The sequence below is a fragment of the Manis pentadactyla genome, chromosome 5, assembly GCF_030020395.1.
Source record: "Manis pentadactyla isolate mManPen7 chromosome 5, mManPen7.hap1, whole genome shotgun sequence".
NCBI lineage: Eukaryota > Metazoa > Chordata > Mammalia > Pholidota > Manidae > Manis > Manis pentadactyla.
In genome coordinates, this window is record NC_080023.1 from 145,681,369 (window position 1) to 145,700,880 (window position 19,512).

General features: G+C 48.3%; 1 protein-coding gene across 1 annotated transcript; it reads left to right on the forward strand.

Annotated features, from left to right (window-relative positions):
- The first annotated feature begins 1,509 nt into the window (after positions 1–1,509).
- LRRN4 (leucine rich repeat neuronal 4) lies at positions 1,510–12,211 on the forward strand. The gene is made up of 5 exons (XM_036885086.2): positions 1,510–1,714; positions 2,796–3,462; positions 4,646–4,850; positions 8,916–9,053; positions 10,517–12,211. Exons 2-5 carry the CDS (start codon positions 2,805–2,807, stop codon positions 11,679–11,681), a joined length of 2,166 nt encoding a protein of 721 aa, XP_036740981.2. The 5' UTR covers positions 1,510–1,714; positions 2,796–2,804; the 3' UTR covers positions 11,682–12,211.
- The last annotated feature ends 7,301 nt before the right edge of the window (positions 12,212–19,512 follow it).

Consider the following 19,512-nt stretch of genomic DNA (forward strand, 5'->3'; position numbering starts at 1 on the left):
CAAGAGTTTGGCTCAGAGAGCCTGGAGTTCCAGGCACGTGCAGGGTGGTGACCTCAGGGCCTCTACAGACCCCTTGCCCCAATTGTATACAGAGCAGTACCCCAACATCACAGCCTGGGGGCCAATTTTATAGGGGTCCCAGCTCCCTTCCTCCTCGGGGTCTCTGTTCAAATGGGTGTGTTTCAGTGGCTTTCACCTGTCTCCCCTGGGCAGCCCTGCCATCCTCCCCAGACCCTGCTGCCCTCAGGGGGTCCACCTCTAGGATGGACTTGGCTGGCTTAACTCACAGACACTGATGCTTTAGCTGACCTGCTAGGTGCTCCCCATGCCCGATGAGTCAAGCAAGGGCAGTGCTAAGGGCCTCACCTGAAGCCACCCACATGGCCTCTCACCTTCCCACCGTTCCCTTGACATCTCCCTGCACTTGGCCTCCTGTGTCATCCATGGACCAGGTTTCTACTTCTGAGGCCTGGGTGGTGAGCACACTGCCCAGATAGGGCTGCACAGGACAGGCCTTTCCACCCCCACTGGGGCCCGAGGGAGGAATGCTGCTGAGCAGCAAGGCCAGCACTTAGGCTGAAAGGGTATTTTTGAGTCTTTGAGTAGAGAGGGCCTCAAAAGAGACCCCCAGGGACCTGCAATTATCCAATTAAACCAACATATCAGTTCTGGAGTTCCTCAGGGCTGTTCAGATAAGGACTGACAGGAGGAAAGAACCATCAAGTCCTGGTCTCAGGGTCTGCGTACGCAACACTGAGAGTGATTAACCCCCAGCCAGGCTTCCAGTATGGCTGGAGCACACTCGGGGCGAGAGGGGTGCACAGATTAAAGACCCTCAGACAAAATGAGAGAGAAAGGCACTGTCTGCTCTAAACAAAGTAATTCAGCATCACTGTGTCTTCAGGGAGACCTGGGGCTCTTGGCAACCAGGATCAATCATACCAGCCATTGGTGGAAATGTTCTTTCTGCATTTCTGCCCTCTTTATTTAGTCCCACCCCTTGTGAGTGACAAACATCCCCATTCTCACTGAACTGAGTCCCAGAGAAACCAAATCAGCCATTCTGGGGGACTCCTGGATCTGGTTCGAGCCTGCCTTTGCTCCCAAACTTCTCTAAAGACCCCGTCATTGGCCACATAGTCCTGTAAATCTCTGCAAGCCCTCCTGTGGATTGGGCACCTTCCTCCTTGAAGGCAGGGGGCATCCTCCTCACACTGCCACACTATTCAGCCTCCAACCAGCCCAGGAAATGGGAACCACCTGGCAGGAGGATCAGGTTCCTGGGAGGTGAGAGAGCTGCCTGCCTCACTGTGCCTGTTAACCATCAGCACTCTCCTTGGCAGGGAGAGCTGACTCCCTCCACTTCTCAGGCCAGAAAAGGGATATTAGAAGGTGGAGATGGGGGAGGGCTGAGAGGAGGTGCCAGGCCAGGAAAGAGGGAAGTCCAGGCCCAGAGTGGGAGGAGGGAGACAGACAGTGAGGGTGCTGGCTAAAGACCACAGTGTCTCAGTGGGGAAGGAGGGGCTGCAGGGGCCAGTGTACCTCAGACCCTCTCGGTGGGTGGGGCTGGGGACAGGGGTGTCTGGGAAACAAGCCTCCCTCTGGAATTCAGAGTTCAGCCGCTGTCTAAGTCACAGGCTCCTGGAATCTAAGACAAGATTGAAGCCTGCAAAGGGGCATCCCCAGGGCCAAACTCCAAAAGGACAGCTTTGGGGTGAGTATGACACACTACTGGACACAGGGACTTCTGGCCTCAGTTTCTACACTCTTTCTCACTGCCTTGATCCCCAACTAGCAAGAGGAAGGCCTTTCCCCAGAGCCTGGGTGGTTGCTCAGAGACATAGCAGTCAGCAGAGACAGCCAAAGTAGGGATACACACCTGCAGAAATGGAGGGGTGTGAAACAGTGACCCCAAGGCCAGAGGCTGGCTGGAAGTAAGTTTACAGCTCCCAAACTGGCCCAATGGCCGCTGGATCGATCCCTACCTGATCTCCCAGCAGCCTGCGTGACCTGGGTGCTCCAGAAACTCTACATTCAGCAGCCTGCCTGGGCTGGGCCACCTCAGAGCCCAGGCTTTTTTGGGACCCACGTGGGCTAAGAAATGCTGGACTCCAGTTTCCCTGGCTTCACAGCTGTGTGGGGGCTCTTTTCTTCCTTGAAGGCAGCCCTGAGTGCCCATTCAAGAAAGAGGTCTCAGAACTTACTCTAAAATATGACTTGCAAACCAGGGCACATGCAAACTGGATCCACCTGTGGCTGGGCAGCTCTAAGAAGAAAAACTGAGGCAACTGAGTTTCCTTCTGACAAAACCTTCCTCAAGGGCCACGTTTATGTTCCAGCAGAGCTTCCTCCTGAGTGAGGGCGTTCACTGGCTTGATCTTAGCTGTTTAAGAAGCAGTCTGTGCCTCTGGGGAGAGTTTACAGCAATAAAGGGGCCATTCCCTCTCCTCCTAAAGCTCATGGGATGGGGACAAGCGAAGGGAAATTGGGGACAGTTGAGGAAGGGAGGCCTTCCACAAGAGGTCACTTGTAGATGCCAAACCACAAGTTGGGGGGACAGGCATCGTTAGTAGAAGGAAGGGCAGGAGGTGATGTGGTGTGCGTGGGGGAGACATGGGGACAAGCAGACAGGGACAAAGTCGCTGCCCATAGGGTGATGCTGGGGAATTCCCCTGCCCTTCAGGGAACATCTGAGGCCTGTGCTTCCCCCTCAGATCCCGGGGGGGGGACACATCTGAACCTTCCTACGAGGTTTCCGCTGGATTTAACGGGCCATCCCGCTGTTCTCCCCCTAGCTACGCGCGATGTGGGCGGCCCTGCTGCTGCTGCTCGGGCCGCTGGCGCTGCGCGCGAACTTGGCAGGGCCTCCCCAGGAGAGGCTCCCTCTTTTCCGGCTCACCCAGCAGGGCGCCTGGGGGACGGCGGCCAGCAACTCCACCGCCTCGCCCTGCGAGGGGCTCCCGGTCGCCGGGGCCACGGCCTTGACCCTGGCGAACCGCAGCCTGGAGCGCCTACCCGGCTGCCTGCCACGCACGCTGCGCAGCCTGGACGGCAGCCACAACCTGCTGCGCGCCCTGAGCGTGCCCGAGCTCGGCCGCCTGCCGCAGCTGCAGGTGCTGACGCTGCACCACAACCGCATCGCGGCGCTGCGCTGGGGCCCCGGCGGGCCGGCGGCGCTGCACACGCTGGATCTCAGCTACAACCGGCTGGCCGCCCTGACGTCGTGCGCGGGGCCCGCGCTGCACAGCCTCCGCGCGCTGGCGCTCGCCGGGAACCCGCTGCAGACGCTGCAGCCCGGGGCCTTCTCCTGCTTCCCCGCGCTGCGCCTCCTCAACCTCTCCTGTACGGCGCTGGGCAGCGGCGCCTACCCGGGCATCGCCGACGGGGCCTTCGCGGGAGCGGGCGGCACGCCCCTGGCCACGCTGGAAGTCCTGGACCTCAGCGGCACGTTCCTCACGCGGGGTGAGTCCGCGGCGCCCCGGCCTCGCAGAGGCGGGCTGGGCAGACTCTCCTGGGGCGGGGCCGTGAACTTCCTCCACGCGTTGCGCCTGGGTGCCTAGCCCACAGCGTGGCTCCAAAATACGCCCACCCAGACGCCCAGAGCAAGCGCCACACTGGCGGTGTGCCTTCCTGGGTACTTAACGCCCTGAGGCCCAAGAGGTAGAAACTATCACCTATTTCCATTTTACATATGATGGTACCGAGGCACAGAACGGTGAATGACTGGCCCGCGGCCTCCCAGCTCATTAAGCGGCGCCTCCAAATCCGAACCCAGGCATTATGGGCCCAGAGCCCAGACCTTTAGCCACTCTATTCTACTGCCGCCCAACAGAGCTGGTAAATGCTTGTAGAATGGGGGAGAGGATGCCCAGTTTGGGGCTGATTCGTGGATGAACTTAGCACCAAATATGTAGTTAACATGAAGCAACAGATGTTCTGAGGACGAATTAATTGATTTTTCTATTCAGTGGGCTAAAATTTGTGTGCATGTCGAATCATTCAAACAAGATGCGGGAGAGAGATGCGAATACCGGTTCTCCCGTGCTTGGCTTGTTCTCCCTGACCCTGTTTCACAAGGTTGGCTTTAAAAAAACAAACACTTCATGGGTTCATCAAAAGTAACTGTTCCACCACAGACAAAGAGAACAACAGATGGAGAACAGGAAATGGAAGGGAAGAGGCCCTCCGTTTATTTTAAGGGCAGTCACAAAATGAGGTTACAGGGCCTCCTCCAGCCTTTCTCCTCCTCTTCTCCTTCCTTACCATTCTCAAAACTTTCCCCACTCCTGGGAGCCATCCGAGTGAAGTCTGGGCTCTTTCTGTGGAGGTCAACAGGAAGGTGGGGAAGGAGCAGGCTGTGAGACAGTGTCCCGGGTTCAAGTCCTGGCTCCGTCGCTTCCCAGCTGCGGGGCCTTGGGCCAACCATTCTCCTCTGGCCTCAGCTGCCTCAGGCTAGAAGGAAGGACTGGGCCTCTCTGAGGGCTCCTCCAGCTAAAATGGCCTGTGCTTCTGAGATTCCCAAAGCTCTAACTGCCCGTGCTCAGCAATGGCCTTCATGTCTCACCCTGTCACTCTTACTGTACCCTGACATCATGCCCGCCTCCTGGCTTTGGGCCCTTTCTGGGAAGTCTCCTCTGTGTTTCAGTTCAGGCAGGGTGGATCAGAGACCTGCCAAAGCTCACATCTCTCCGCCTGAGGAGGATGCCCAGGCTGACGAGCCTGGATGGGGACATTTTCCAGATGACTCCCAACCTGCAGCAGCTGGATTGTCAAGACTCGCCAGCACTTACCTCTGTCCACACACACATCTTCCAAGACACTCCTCACCTACAGGTCCTTCTATTCCAGAAGTAAGTGTTTCTGAGACACACCTGCATCACATAACCAATATCTGCCCATTACTCTATATGGAATAGGTGTGGCTATTTTATGGAACAAACCAGATTTTAATTCTCCTTCAACTGCTCTTTCAAATCCTCTCTGGAGCTTTGTTCTTCCTTATCCTATGGGTGATATCTTGGGCAAATCCTCAAAAGCCCATCAGTCTAATAACCATGCAACTCAGTCCTGTCCAGACTAATATTAGCACTCCAAACTCTCGTGCATGTAGTTTCCTTTAAGTCCAGGCTGAGAAACCTGCAGTGGGAAAAGGCGATGAGGCATCAGGTTATTCTCTGTCTCTAAATCCACCTGCTTCCCCAGGTATGCAAGGAAGCCCCTGCCAGGGTCTGAGCAGGTCTAGGAAGGAAAGGTGAGAGGATACAAGGGTGCTACTTGCAGTTGGGATCAAGATTGGGGCCCTCTGGCCCAGTGAATGTCCAAAGTGTCACTATACCCACCCCCTTCCCAAGAGCAACTATCCTGACTTCAGCAGGAAGGACAGCGTCCCTTTGAAGGTGATCCCAGGATACCTCCTTTCCTGGGGGCCCACACTGGGCCCTAGACATCTCTGCCTCACCATTACTCAATGTAGCCACTGCTCTCTTTTCTCTGCTGGTTCCAGCCACGACCAAAGCAGTTCACTTTAGGCCTTGTCACGAGGGACAGGGAGAGACAACACACAGAGCACTCAGCTCAGCGACTGGCACACGGTGTGTACTCTACAGCATCATGAGGAGGACGGTGGTTGCAGTGCCGGGATGGTGATGACAGTAATGGTGTAATGGTGGTTGTCATGATATCATGTGGTGATGGTGATGATGTTGAAGGGAATGATGTCATCTCTGACTCAGACTCCCTTTTGAGCTTCAGATGGATACAGCATTGTGGGTAAAGTTTCAGATGTGGAGCCAAACTGCCTGGGCTCAAATCTGGCTCCACCACTTGCTAGCAGAGAAGTTGGGGCAAGTTATTTAATGCCTCTGTGGCTCAGTTTCCTCACAGTTTCCACTGTGAAATGCAAATAATGATCAAATCCTCCCTCAGTGGATTTTTGTGAGAGGAAATGCTTTCATCTGTGCCTAGAACAATGGCCCAGAAGAAGAGGTTCATAAATGCCCTTTTCCCTGCTGGGCCATCTTTTCCCCTCCTCAGCATGGCCTGCTCCTGGCTCTCCTTGGCTCGTCCACAAGCTCCCCTGGGAGGCTGTCTGTGCTAAATACTGGGTGATGCTGCCAAGGCTCAGCCAGCTCCCCACTGGGGAAGGGGTAGGCACCTTCCTGGCTGCTCTACCAACCGATCACACACAAAGCCCTCCAGGGTCCCCTCTGACAACACTACAGGCAGGAGAGAGAGGCCCTTGGCAATACTTCAGCAAAGAAAAGAGATTTTTTTGGAGAGCAACTGGAAACTTGTGTCCCACTGGGCTCTGTCATTTTGGATGCAGAGAACACCCAAATGCAGACAAGATTCAGGATGGGGGCCAGACTCCCCCATTCCTCAGGGTGGTAATTCAACTTTATCACATGCAAGTTGCATTGGGTGGCAGAAAGAGCCACCAGATAAGGACTAATTTTTCTTCTCTGTAAAATGAGCAAGATATCTACCTCACTGAATTGTCATAATGGTATCAGTAATATAATGTATATAAAACACTCAGCAATGCTACCTACTCAATTTTTATAGGGTAATCCTTTTCCCTCTCCCCCTTCAGGCAAAAAAGAAGTATATTTCTTTTTATGATGAAGTGCTAAGTAAACTCTCATTCTAAGATTTCCACTCTAGCTGTGAACTCTGCTGAAAACAAGCATGTGCATCTATATAGTTACATTTGTGGATATGGCTAACATTTCAATATTAATGACACACACATATATCTGGAGTTCCAGAGGGGACAACTGTCAGGTTCCCATTGTCCCGGAGGGTTAGAGCAGATCTGGGTGGTGGGTCCTTCCTCACCCAGCACATCTGTGTCTTGCCCAGAGCAGCAGCAGAAGGCAGGTGGTTCCCAGGCAGATGCAGGAAAGCCAGGCTTTGGTCAGAAGAGACCTGAAATTAAAGTGCAGCTGCTGTTGCTCAAGATGAACTGTAACTGAGTATGTGTAAAGGAGGCCAGGAGGTGGGGAGTGGAGACAATTCAGGTCAAAAGCTCTGTGAGACTCCAGGGAAGAAAGTGCAGAGAGGCAAGAGGGTACTTGCAGAATTCCTGACATTGCTGGGTGTGCTTGGCTATTTGCAAAATGGCCCATTAATCTCACCCATCCCTGTAGACACACCCCTTTGCAATGTGATGTTGCAGCTCCTCCCATCCAGAGGTGGAATATATTTTTCCACCCCTTGAAGCTGGGTTTGCCATGTGACTTAGCAAAAGTGATGTAAGTAGAGACTTGAAAGTAGTCAAGGACTGGAGCTTTCTCTCCCTAGCTGATGTGGACCTGTCTTGCCAATGGGTTTCAGCCCCCGACAAGTTCACTATGGATTCAATGTGACCAAAGAAATGACAGTAGAACGTTCTTGGGGTGAAGGGGTTATACCCAACTTTCTTTCCATGGTGGCAGGTCAGTCACTAGAATCCCATCCACTCAGAGCAAGTCTGCATGCAGCAAGCCAGTCTCTGCCTCTGGGTCTCTCTACCCGCACAGCCATCTCAGCCTCTGCTCTGCTCCCTGTAGCCTTGCAGCCGTGCCACCGTGTTGCCCAGAGCACTGGGTGGAGCTCTTTATATAGAGTCAATAATGATGCATTGCCCACACGTTTGTAGTGAGCTAGCCAACCAGGGCCAGGTGGGAATCCTGTACACAGGAACCTTCACTTTATCCACAGGCCCCTCTCCTACCATGTGCGCTAGCCCAGGCCAGCCTCCCGGGTGATTAGGGGATCGTGGAGAGAGGCCCTCAGCAAGTCCAATTGAGGCTCCATATTTATAAGGCCATCCTAGAACTTCCAGCCCAAGCTGAACTGGCCTAGACCACAAGAACCACTGAGCTAACCCACAGGATCATGAACAAAAATAAATATTTATTGTTTTAAGAAACTGTGGATAAAATGAGAGTTCCTGTGGCCAGGAGTCTCACCTGGCCGTGGTTGACTAGCTCACTGCACACCTGTGGGCAATACATGGCTGTTGACTCTATAAAAAGAGCTCTGCCCAGTGCTCTGGGCACAACATGGTGGCAGGGCTGCAAGGCTGCAGGAGAGCAGAGCAGAGGCTGGAGTGGTGGCAGTGCTGAGGACAGGCCCAGAGGAAGGCTGTGTGGGATGACTGTGCAGAGAGGCCCAGAGGACAGCTGTGCAGGACAACTGTGCAGAGAGGCCCAGAGGATGGCTGTTCAGGATGGCTGTGTGGACAGGGGGGCCCAGAGGATGGCTGTGCAGACAGAGAGGCCCAGAGGCAGAGACCGGCTTGCTGCATGCAGACTCGCTCTGAGTGAATGGGATTTTAGTGACTGAACCGCCACCTGGAAATAAAGTTTGGTATAACCCTTTCACCCCAAGAACGTTTTGCTGTCATTTGCTTTGGTCACACTGAATCCATAGTGAACTTGCCCAAGGCTGAAACCCTTTGGCAAGACAGCCACTAAGCTTTGGGGAAACTCCCTACTCAGCAGGAGCTAACCAATACCCTTCTGTGAGGCATCTTCCACAGGACTGGTGTTGAGCACCCTACTATCACTATGGTCTAGCTGCAGTAGGATGTGTTTTAGGGTGTTCTCATTAAGAATTTCTGCCATTTCTTGTGGCTTGTCTGTAATAACAATATCATACTTTTGTACAGATTCAATTTATAAACACTTTCATCATCACACTCTTTCTGATATAACCAGTGGGCACGGGAGCATTGTCTCCATTTTGATATTTCTGGGGGTCAGTATTGACTGGGTTGGGTTGGTAGCTCCAATTTACAGACACCAAAGTTTTGCCCAAATATTACCTAACCCCTAGTAGAACGGTCTTCTCATGACACCACCATGGCACTCTGGGAATCGTTTTGACCAGAATGTAAAAGCCTGACTTAATTGGGTTTTTTTGTATTTCAGCTGCAACTTGAGTTCCTTCCCTCCTTGGAGCCGGCATTCCTCCCAGGTGCTGTCTATCAGCCTCTTTGGCAACCCTCTCACCTGCAGCTGTGAGTTGTCCTGGCTCCTCATGGATGCAGAGAAGACTGTCCTAAGCAGGTAACACTTACGAAGCAGATGGCAGAGGGGTGAGCTGAAGTTCTTGCAGCTTACGTCTTACTCATGTAACCATGCTGGGCAGGTTGGGACTGTGGGGCAAGATGGCTGTCCCCCCATGTGATCACACTCAGGGGTGGAGGTTCTGCCACCGTTCTGGAGGGGCAATGAGCACAGAGGAGCAGACAGGGGAGGTTTCCATGAGTCAGGCAGGAGCTGGTGCTCATCACTTCCACTCACATCCCATTGGCCAGATGTCAGCCAGCAGGCCTCACCTACTGCAAAGAAGGCTGGGAAATGTGGTCTAGCTGTGTGCCCAGCAGTAAAAAGAAATTAGCTAAGCATGCAGCTAGCTCTCAGCCAAGGTGTTATCACTGCCCCATTTTACAGACAAGCAGATTAGGACCCAAAGAGGGAGGTGCTTGCCCAAGTTCATGCAGCCACTGGGTGGAGGAGACAGGATCTGTCTCCTCCAAACTGTGCTCTTAATCCCTGGGCCCTACTGAGCCTCCTGGGTGGAGCCTGGCTGCCTGCATCATTCAGTCCGAGGCCAGTGGGCTCACAGAGCTCTTGAGGGAGAGGAGAAAAAGAAGTCCCACAAAGACTTCCTATTGGCTGTTGGCTGAAAGAGCTGTTTGGCACCCAGGCTGGCCCCCAGTAGCTGGGGGCTGCGGACTCCTCTTGAGCACACTCAGACCAGCTTCATCAGCTAACCTCTCCTTGCAGCTCTCTGTGGGAGACCCCCCCACTCTGTGTGATTCACTTCTCACCTCCTACCTGATGCCAGCTGTGAAGTGGGCTGTCTGCACCCCCTCCCTTTCCCATTGCCTACAAAGACTAGCACCCAGGCCCTTTGCATGCAGGATCTCACTGTGGTATTAATGAGGAGGGTGAGTGCAGGCTCTTCACACCACATACTACTGTTGATGTGGACTGTGTTACTTAACCTCTTGGTGCCTCTACCTCCTCATAGCTAAATTGGGGATAATAACGCCTACCTTATAAGGTACTGCAAATTAAATTAGTTGATACAGTGAAGTGCTAACAATAGTGCTTAGCACATACAATCACTCAAAAAACCCAATCTAGTCTGAGTATTATTACTAGCCCTCACAGCCAGGAAGCAGATGGGTGAGAAGAAAATGGCAGTCAATACCCAGAGGATCTGGGCTACCTTTCACAGTGGGGTTTAGGCTCTGCTCCTTGCCAGCCATGATATCTTGGAAGATTAGTTCCTCTTTCTGAGCTTCCAGTTTTCTTCTCTGGCAATGGGAGTAATGACAGGATCCTCCTCCACAGATTGCCCTGGGGTCAGTGAGATGATGCAGGCAGTGTGCGCCATGTGGTACCTGGCAGATGTGTTGACAGGGCTCAGGGAGAGGGACTGTCAGCCCCGAGGCCTCAAAGCCCAGCACAGAAGCAGCCTTGATGCCTAACACCTTCTAACTGGCTGGCGTCCCCTCTAGGGCAGCAGACACGGTGTGTACAGCAGCTGCTGGATCCGCAGGCACCTTCCCAGCCGGTCTTTCGCTCTCCCAGCTGCCCAGTGTATGCCCTTCAGACCAAAGCACCCCCCTCCTTGATTCCAACCCACCTTCCACTGGTCCGTCCAGTCAACCTGGGAGAGGCCGACGGAGTGTCGCCCTGACCCCCTCCCTCCCAGTGGATTCCCTCACAGGAGCACAAACTGCGTGGCCCCACTGCGGTGTCAGTGGAGGGACTACCCCCGCTACCACCACCTCTCTGGCAGATTCCAGTGACTCCGGCATCCCACGCATGGCTGCAAGCACAGCCGGGACTGAGCACCAAGTTGCCCTCATCCGGGAGCCTGTCTGGGTCGCCTCCACCACACTGACCAACGAACCCCTTGGCCTCCTCCCTGCCTCCCAGAACCCAGTGAGCACGCACCAGCCTGGCCTGAGGACACAGGCCTCCCTGCAAGCTCCCCACCTGAGTCCTTCCGAGGGTGCGATTCCAGTCGTGCTGTTGGACGACTCCAGCGAGGCGGAGGACGGGGAGGAGGTGGCGACGCCTCCACAGTCTGCGCCCTGTGATTACCACCCCTGTAAGCACCTCCAGACCCCGTGCGCCGAGCTACAGAGGCGCGCGCGGTGCCTGTGCCCCGGCCTCAGCGGGGAGGACGCCGTCCCGGACCCTCCCAAGCTGCAGGCAGTGTCGGAGACTACCGACACGTTCGCGCTTGTGCGCTGGTGTGCCCCCAACTCGGTGGTGCGTGGTTACCAGATCCACTACTCCGCCGAGGGCCGGCCCGGGAACCAGTCGGTGGTGGGGGACATCTACGCCACGGCGCGGCAGCACCCCCTGTACGGGCTCTCGCCAGGCACCACCTACCGCGTGTGCGTGCTGGCGGCCAACAGCGCGGGCCTGAGTCAGCCGCGGGCCCCGGGCCGCCACGCGCCATGCGCCGCCTTCACCACCAAGCCCAGCTTCATGCTCATCTTTGCAGGGCTGTGCGCCGCCAGCGGCCTGCTGCTTGTCAGCACCCTGCTGCTCTCCGCGTGCCTCTGCCGGCGACGCCGGACGCCACGCCGGCAGCGCTCCGACACACACCTGGTAGCCTACAAAAACCCAACCTTTGACTACCCGCTGAAACTCCAGACCTTCAATTAGCCCAGCGCCCCTCTCCAACCGAACTCGAGCTGAGAAACTGGCCACCTGCGTAAGGAGAAGACGATACAGAGGATCCAAAATGGCCCCGTTTGCCCTAAAGGTCTCCAGTTCCCATGAAATCAGGACTCTTCAGGCACTCTGGGAACTTGCCCTGTTGTTTCTCAGTTCAAGGAACCACTGCCTTCCCTTCCTCCTACTTCCCTGTTCCCAGAAACGTCAGGGTTCAAACCAGGCCACTCCACTGCCACTGAGCATTCTTGTGTTTTTATTTGTGTTTTTCAGCAGTCAGTGCCCCTCCGTGTCCAGTAGAATTGTTTTGGAATTAGAAAGAGCTAAAACAAATCCCATAATCCAGCTTCTTTTGCCATGTTGGAAGACATCCTCCTTTCAGGGGAAGTTCCCTTGCAGTCAAGTTCTGGCTAAGGCCGTTGTTACTCGAGGGGATTCTTCTCGGAGAACCGGGGTTGCCGGAGGATGACTGGTTGTTTCCCGAGGTCTTGCAGGTTTATTAGTTGCATACCAGGATATGGGGGGAAAAAAACGTGCTTCCAGCTTTATACATAAAACTACTCTTCTGGGAACATTTATGAGACAGGAAAAGCCTGTCCTTTTTAAAGTCAATGTTTACTGCACTTCACTTAAGACTAAGTAGACAAAGGAACTATGAACTCCTGTTTTTAAGGAAGCCTTAAAAACGTTCTCACTTTCAATAACTTTTTTTTTTTTTTAGAAGAAATGAGCAAAAGAAAACCTCAAGGCTGTAGGTAGAGGCCAAAGCATTTCTCTGTTCCCTGCTACATCAGTGTCTTCATGATTCATATTGCCTATGGGATATGTCTTACAACACCCTTTTTCACGTTCATACAAACCTAAGGGGAAAAAATTATCTTACAAAGTTGTAATGTTGACTGTACTTCTAAATTGTAATGTTCTCCATTAGCATGCAGTTTCCTGTGGCTACTGTAACAAATTACTGGAAGCTGGGTGGCTTAAAACAACATACATACATTCTCTCACAGTTCAGGCCAGAAATTCACAATCAAGGTATCAATAGGTTCGGTTCTTGCAGGAGACTCAGAATTGTCTCACACCTTAGCTTCTGGTGGTGGCTGCCAATCCTTGGTGTTCCTTGGCTTCCGGTTAGCATAACTCCAATTTATGCGACCATGGTCTCACAGCATTTTTTGTGCGTCCAAATTTCCCTTTCTTCAAAAAAAATTTTCCCCCCAGCTCTACTGAAATATAATTAACATAAAACATGTAGATTTAAGATGAACATGATAATTTGATACACATATGTACTGGGAAATTTATGTAAGCTGTTAACACATCCATCACCTCACAGTCAGTGTGCATGTGGTGAGAACTTTTAAGATGTACTTTCTTAGCAACTTTAAAGTATACAACACAGTATTGTTAACAGTAGTCATCATGCTGTCTTGTGGGGATCATCAGATCCCTGGAACTTACTTATCTTGTACAAATTTACACCATTTGACGACCTTCACCCATTTGCACCCACGCCCACCCCTGGGAACCACAATCTACTTCTCTTTGAGTGTTCTTTTTAGACTCTGTATAAGTGAAATCATAAAGAACTTGTCTTTCTCTGACTTATTTTACTTGGTATAATGCCCTCAAGTCCTATGTTGTTGCAAATAGCAGGATTTCCCTTTTTTATGGTAGAATAATATTCCATTGTATATACAGACACTACATTTTATCCATCCATCCACTGACAGTTTGTTTCCATGTCTTGGCTATTGTAAATAATGCTGCAGTGAACATGGAGGTGCAGATCTCTCTTTGAGATAATGATTCTACCTCCTTCAGATACATATCCAGAACAAATTTCCCTCTTCTTATAAGGACACTAGGCTTTAGATTAAGTCCCCCGCAAATCTAGTATCACCTCATCCTAACTTTACAACATCAGCAAAGACCCTGTTTCTGAATTAGGTCACATTCACAGGTGCCAGGGGTTAACACTTGAACTTATCTTTCTTGGGAGACACAATTCAACCCAACCTACAACACCATTTATTTCTACTGTAAAAAGTAATAAAGTTTGATTCCCATGTATCTTTTGTTTCCAAAGTGTGCTGCAGCACAAAAAAACATGCTGCAGAAACAGTGTATCCCAAGTTTGACCTGAATAACTAAACTGTATTATATATTCCTAGGTGTTCCAAGCTTATATTCTAAGGTGGATCCCTAGTTACACTACATATGTGACCAAGAGAACTGGACTAAGTGAGTTAAAAATATCTACAAGCTCCTGATGAAAAATGGCAAAGCAAAAGCCAAAAATGTGGGTAATCAGCTTCAAGTCTTTAGCATGAAATGAAATTTCCCAAAGCCTTTTTTGCCTTGCTATCAAAATGGAGTGTTATGTAGAAGCATCAAAATGAATCATGTCATGTCATGAATGTCATGCCGTTAGTCTGCACACATGAATATACACTCAAACATGCCTAACACAATTCCACTATGTTTTGTAAACTAGCAGTTTACATGTTTTTTGTTTTGTTTCTTTTTGGTGTCATTAATCTATAAATTACATGGGGAACATTATGTTTACTAGACTCCCCCCATCACCAAGTACCCACCACATACCCCATTACAGTCACTGTCCATCAGCACAGTAAGATGCTGTAGAATCATTACTTGTCTCCTCTGTGTTGTACAGCCCTTCCCATGACCCCCCCCATATTAAACATGCTAATCATAAAGCCCCCTTTCTTCCCACCCCCTTATCCTCCCCATCCTCCTCAGTCCCTTTCCCTACAGTAACTGTTAGTCCATTCTTGGGTTCTGTGAGTCTGCTGCTGTTTTGCTCCTTCAGTTTTTTCTTTGTTCTTACACTCCACAGATGAATGAAATCATTTGATACTTGTCTTTCTCCACTTGACTTTTTTCACTGAGCATAATACCCTCTAGCCCCATCCATGTTGTTGCAAATGGCAGGATTTGTTTTCTTCTTATGGCTGAATAATATTCCATTGTGTATACGTACCACATCTTCTTTATACATTCATCCACTGATGGACACTTAGGTTGCTTCCATTTCTTGGCTATTGCAAACAGTGCTGTGATAAACATAGGGGTGCATATGTCTTTTTCAAACTAGGCTACTGCATTCTTAGGGTAAATTCCTAGGAGTGGAATTCCTGGGTCAAATGGTATTTCTATTTTGAGTTTTTTTTGAGGAACCTCCATTCTGCTTTCCACAATGGTTGAACTAATTTACATTCCCACCAGCAGTATAGGAGGGTTCCCCTTTCTCCACAACCTTGCCAACATTTGTTGTTGTTTGTCTTTTGGATGGTGGCGATCCTTACCACAAGTGAGGTGATATCTCACTGTGGTTTTAATTTGCATTTCTCTCTGATGACTAGTGATGTGGAGCATCTTTTCATGTGTCTGTTGGCCATCTGAATTTCTTCTTTGGAGAAATGTCCAGCTCCTCTGACCATTTTTTTATTGGATTATTTGCTTTTTGTTTGTTGAGGTGCGTGAGCTCTTTATATATTTTGGATGTCAACCCTTTATCAGATCTGTCATTTATGAGTATATTCTCCCATACTGTAGGGTACCTTTTTGTTCTATTGATGGTGTCCTTTACTGTACAGAAGCTTTTCAGCTTGATACAGTCCCACTTGTTCATTTTTGCTTTCGTTTCCCTTGCCCGGGGAGATATGTTCATGAAAAAGTTGCTCATGTTTACGTCTAAGAGATTTTTGCTATGTTTTTTTCTAAGAGTTTTATGGTTTCATGACTTACATTCAGGTCTTTGATCCATTTTGAGTTTACTTTTGTGCATGGGGTTAGACAAGGATCCAGTTTCATTCTCTTACATGTAGCTGTCCAGTTTTTCCAACACCAGCTGTTGAAGAGGCTGTCATTTCCCCATTGTATGTCCATGGCTTCTTTATCATATATTAATTGACCATATATGTTTGGGTTAATATCTGGACTCCCTAGCCTGTTCCACTGGTCTGTAGGTCTGTTCTTGTGTCAGTACCAAATTATCTTGATTAGCTTTGTAGTAGAGCTTGAAGGTGGGAAGTGAGATTCCCCCTGCTTTATTCTTCCTTCTCAGGATTGCTTTGGCTATTTGGGGTCTTTTGTGGTTAAATATGAATTTTAAAACTATTTGCTACAGTTTGTTGAAGACTGCTGTTGGTATTTTGATAGGTATTGTATTGAATCTGTAGATAGCTTTAGGCAGGATGGCCATTTTGACAATATTAATTCTTCCTAGCCAAGAGCATGGAATGAGTTTCCATTTGTTAATGTCCTCTTTAATTTCTCTTAAGAGTGTCTTGTAGTTTTCAGGGTATAGGTCTTTCACTTCCTTGGTTAGGTTTATTCCTAGTTATTTTATTCTTTTTGATGCAATTGTGAATGGAATTGTTTTCCTGTTTTCTCTTTCTGCTAGTTCATTGTTAGTGTATAGGGAAGCTACAGATTTCTGTGTACTAATTTTGTATCCTGCCACTTTGCTGAATTCAGATATTAGTTCTGGTAGTTTTGGAGTGGAGTTTTTAGGGATTTTTTATGTACAGTATCATGTCATCTGCAAATAGTCACAGTTTGACTTCTTGTATACCAATCTGGATGCCTTGTATTTCTTTGTTTTGTCTGATTGCCATGGCTAGGACCTCCAGTACTATGTTGAATAACTGTGGGGAGAGTGGGCATCTCTGTCTTGTTCCCAATTGTAGAGAAAAGGCTTTCAGCTTCTTGCTGCTAAGTATGATGTTGGCTGTGGGTTTGTCATATATGGCCTTTATTATGTTGAGGTACTTGCCCTCTATACCCATTTTGTTGAGAGTTTTTATCATGAATGGGTGTTGAATTTTGTTGAATGATTTTTCAGTGTCTATGGAGATGATCACGTGGTTTTTGTCCTTTTTATTGATGTGGTGGATGATGTTGATGGATTTTCAAATGTTGTACCATCCTTGCATACCTGAGATGAGTCCCACTTGATCATGGTGTATGATCCTCTTGATGTATTTTTTTTATTTTGGTTTGCTAATATTTTGTTGAGTATTTTCACATCTGTGTTTATCAGGGATATCGGTCTGTAATTTTCTTTTTTGGTGGGGTCTGCCTGGTTTTGGTATTAGAGTGATTCTGACTTCATAGAATGAGTTTGGAAGTATTCCTTCCTCTTCTATTTTTTGGAACACTTTAAGGAGAAAGGGTATTATGTCTTGTCTATATGTCTGATAAAATTCAGTGGTGAATCCTTCTGGCTTGGGGGTTTTGTTCTTGTGTAGTTTTTTGATTACCGATTCAATTTCACTGCTGGTAATTGGTCTGTTTAGATTTTCTGTTCCTTCCTTCATCAGTCTTAGAAGGTTGTGTTTTTCTAGGAAGTTGTCCATTTCTTCTAGGTTTTCCAGCTTGTTAGCATATAGATTCTCATAGTATTCTCAAATAATTCTTTGTATTTCTGTGGGGTCTGTCATGATTTTTCCTCTCATTTCTGATTCTGCTGATGTGTGTAGATTCTCTTTTTCTCTTAATAAGTCTGGCTAGAGGCTTATCTATTTTGTTTATTTTCTCAAAGAACCAGCTCTTGGTTTCATTGATTTATTCTATTGTTTTATTCTTCTCAATTTTATTTATTTCTTCTCTGATCTTTATTATGTCCCTCCTTCTGCTGACTTTGGGCCTCATTTGTTCTTCTGTTTCCAGTTTCAAAAATTGTGACTTTAGACTATTCATTTGTGATTGTTCTTCCTTCTTTAAATAGGCCTGGATTGCTATATACTTTCCTCTTAGAACTGCCTTCACTGCACCCACAGAAGTTGGGGCTTTGTGCTGTTGTTGTCATTTGTCTCCATATATTGCTTGATCTCTATTTTAATTTTGTCATTAATCCACTGATTATTTAGGAGCATGTTGTTAAACCTCCATGTGATTGTGAACCTTTTTGTTTTCTTTGTGCAATTTATTTCTAGTTTTATACCTTTGTGGTCTGAGAAGTTGGTTAGTAGAATTTCAATCTTTTTTAAATTACTGAGGCTCTTTTTGTGGCCTAGTATATGATCTATTCTGGAAAATGTTCCATGTGCATTTGAGAAAAATGTGTATCCTGCCGCTTTTGGGTGTAGAGTTCTGTAGATGTGTGTTAGATCCATCTGTTCTAGTGTGTTTTTCAGTACCTCTGTGTCCTTACTTATTTTCTGTCTGGTGGATCTGTTCTTTGGAGTGAGTGGTGTGTTGAAGTCTGCTAGAATGATGCATTGCATTCTATTTCCTACTTTAATTCTGTTAGTATTTGTTTCACATATGTTGGCGCTCCTGTATTGGGTACATATATGTTTATAATGGTTATATCCTCTTGTTGGACTGAGCCCTTTATCATTATGTAATGTCCTTCTTTATCTCATTATTTGTTTTGATACAAATACTTTGTCTGATACAAGTACTGCCACACCTGCTTTTTTCTCCCTATTGTTTGCATGAAATATCTTTTTCCATCCCTTCACTTTTAGTCTGTGTATGTCTTTGGGTTTGAGGTCTCTTGTAAGCAGCATATAGATGGGTCTTTATCCATTTAGTGACTCTATGTCTTTTGATTGGTGCATTCAGTCCATTTACATTTAGGGCGATTATTGAAAGATATGTACTTATTGCCATTGCTGGCTTTAGATTAGTGGTTACCAAAGGTTCAAGGGTAGCTTCTTTCTATGTAACTGTCTAACTTAACTTGCTTATTAAGCTATTATAAACACAGTCTGATGATTCTTTATTTCTCTCTCTTCTTATTCCTCCTCCTCCATTCTTTTTATGTTAGGTGTTTTATTCTGTACTCTTCTGTGTTTCCTTTGACTGCTTTTGTTAATAGTTTATTTTATTTTTTGCCTTTAGTTAGTATTTGGTTGGTCTGCTTTCTCTGCTGTGATTTTATTTTCTCTGGTGACATCTATTTAGCCTTAGGAGTGCTTCCATCTAGAGCAGTCCCTTTAAAATATCCTGTAGAGGTGGCTTGTGGGAGGCAAATTCCCTCAACTTTTGCTTGTTTGGGAATTGTTTAATCCCTCCTTCATATTTAAATGAATTGTGCTGGATACAGTATCCTTGGTTCAAGGCCCTTCTGTTTCATTGCATTAAATATATCATGCCATTCTCTTCTGGCCTGTAAGGTTTCTGTTTAGAAGTGTGATGATAGCCTGATGGGTTTTCCTTTGTAGGTGACCTTTTTTCTCTCTGGCTGCCTTTAATATACTCTGTCCTTGTCTTTGATCTTTGCAATTTTAATTATTATATGTCTTGGTGTTGTCCTCTTTGGGTCTCTTGTGTTGGTAGATCTGTGGGCTTTCATGGTGTGAGAGACTATTTCCTCCCCAGTTTGGGTATGTTTTCAGGAATTATTTCTTCAAAGACACTTTCTCTCCCTTTTTCTCTCTCTTCTTCTTCTGGTACCCCTATAATGCGAATATTGTTCTGTTTGGATTGGTCACTGTTGGAGACGGTTGAAACCCAAAGGGAACTGAGAGAGGACAGGTGAGAGACTGGGGTGAAAGAACAGTCAGGGATAAGGGAGTTCACTAAGAATAGTAACAAGTCCTAGATGCTGAGTCTGAGTGTGCTGAGATAGGATCTATCCTGAAGACAGAGTATGCTTGTTTTGTAAAAAAGTATGTCAATACTCAAGCACATGTTTCTTGATCCCTGGTTAACCTGCCCTTCCTGAGTGTGTATAAAAAGAGGAGAATTAAGGCTATATGTTACGTTCCAGTTTGACTGGGCGTCCTCTCAGAGTGAGTTGTACATATATCCAGCTCCATGCCTCCCCTTTGGGACTGTTCGA

Excerpts from the sequence above, each read along its gene's own strand:
- LRRN4 (XM_036885086.2), top strand. The coding sequence starts at position 2,805 with ATGTGGGCGGCCCTGCTGCTGCTGCTCGGGCCGCTGGCGCTGCGCGCG. Across the intron at positions 3,463-4,645 it reads CGGCACGTTCCTCACGCGGG|TTCAGGCAGGGTGGATCAGA; the intron begins GTGAGTCCGCGG and ends TCTGTGTTTCAG. Across the intron at positions 9,054-10,516 it reads GAGAAGACTGTCCTAAGCAG|GGCAGCAGACACGGTGTGTA; the intron begins GTAACACTTACG and ends CGTCCCCTCTAG.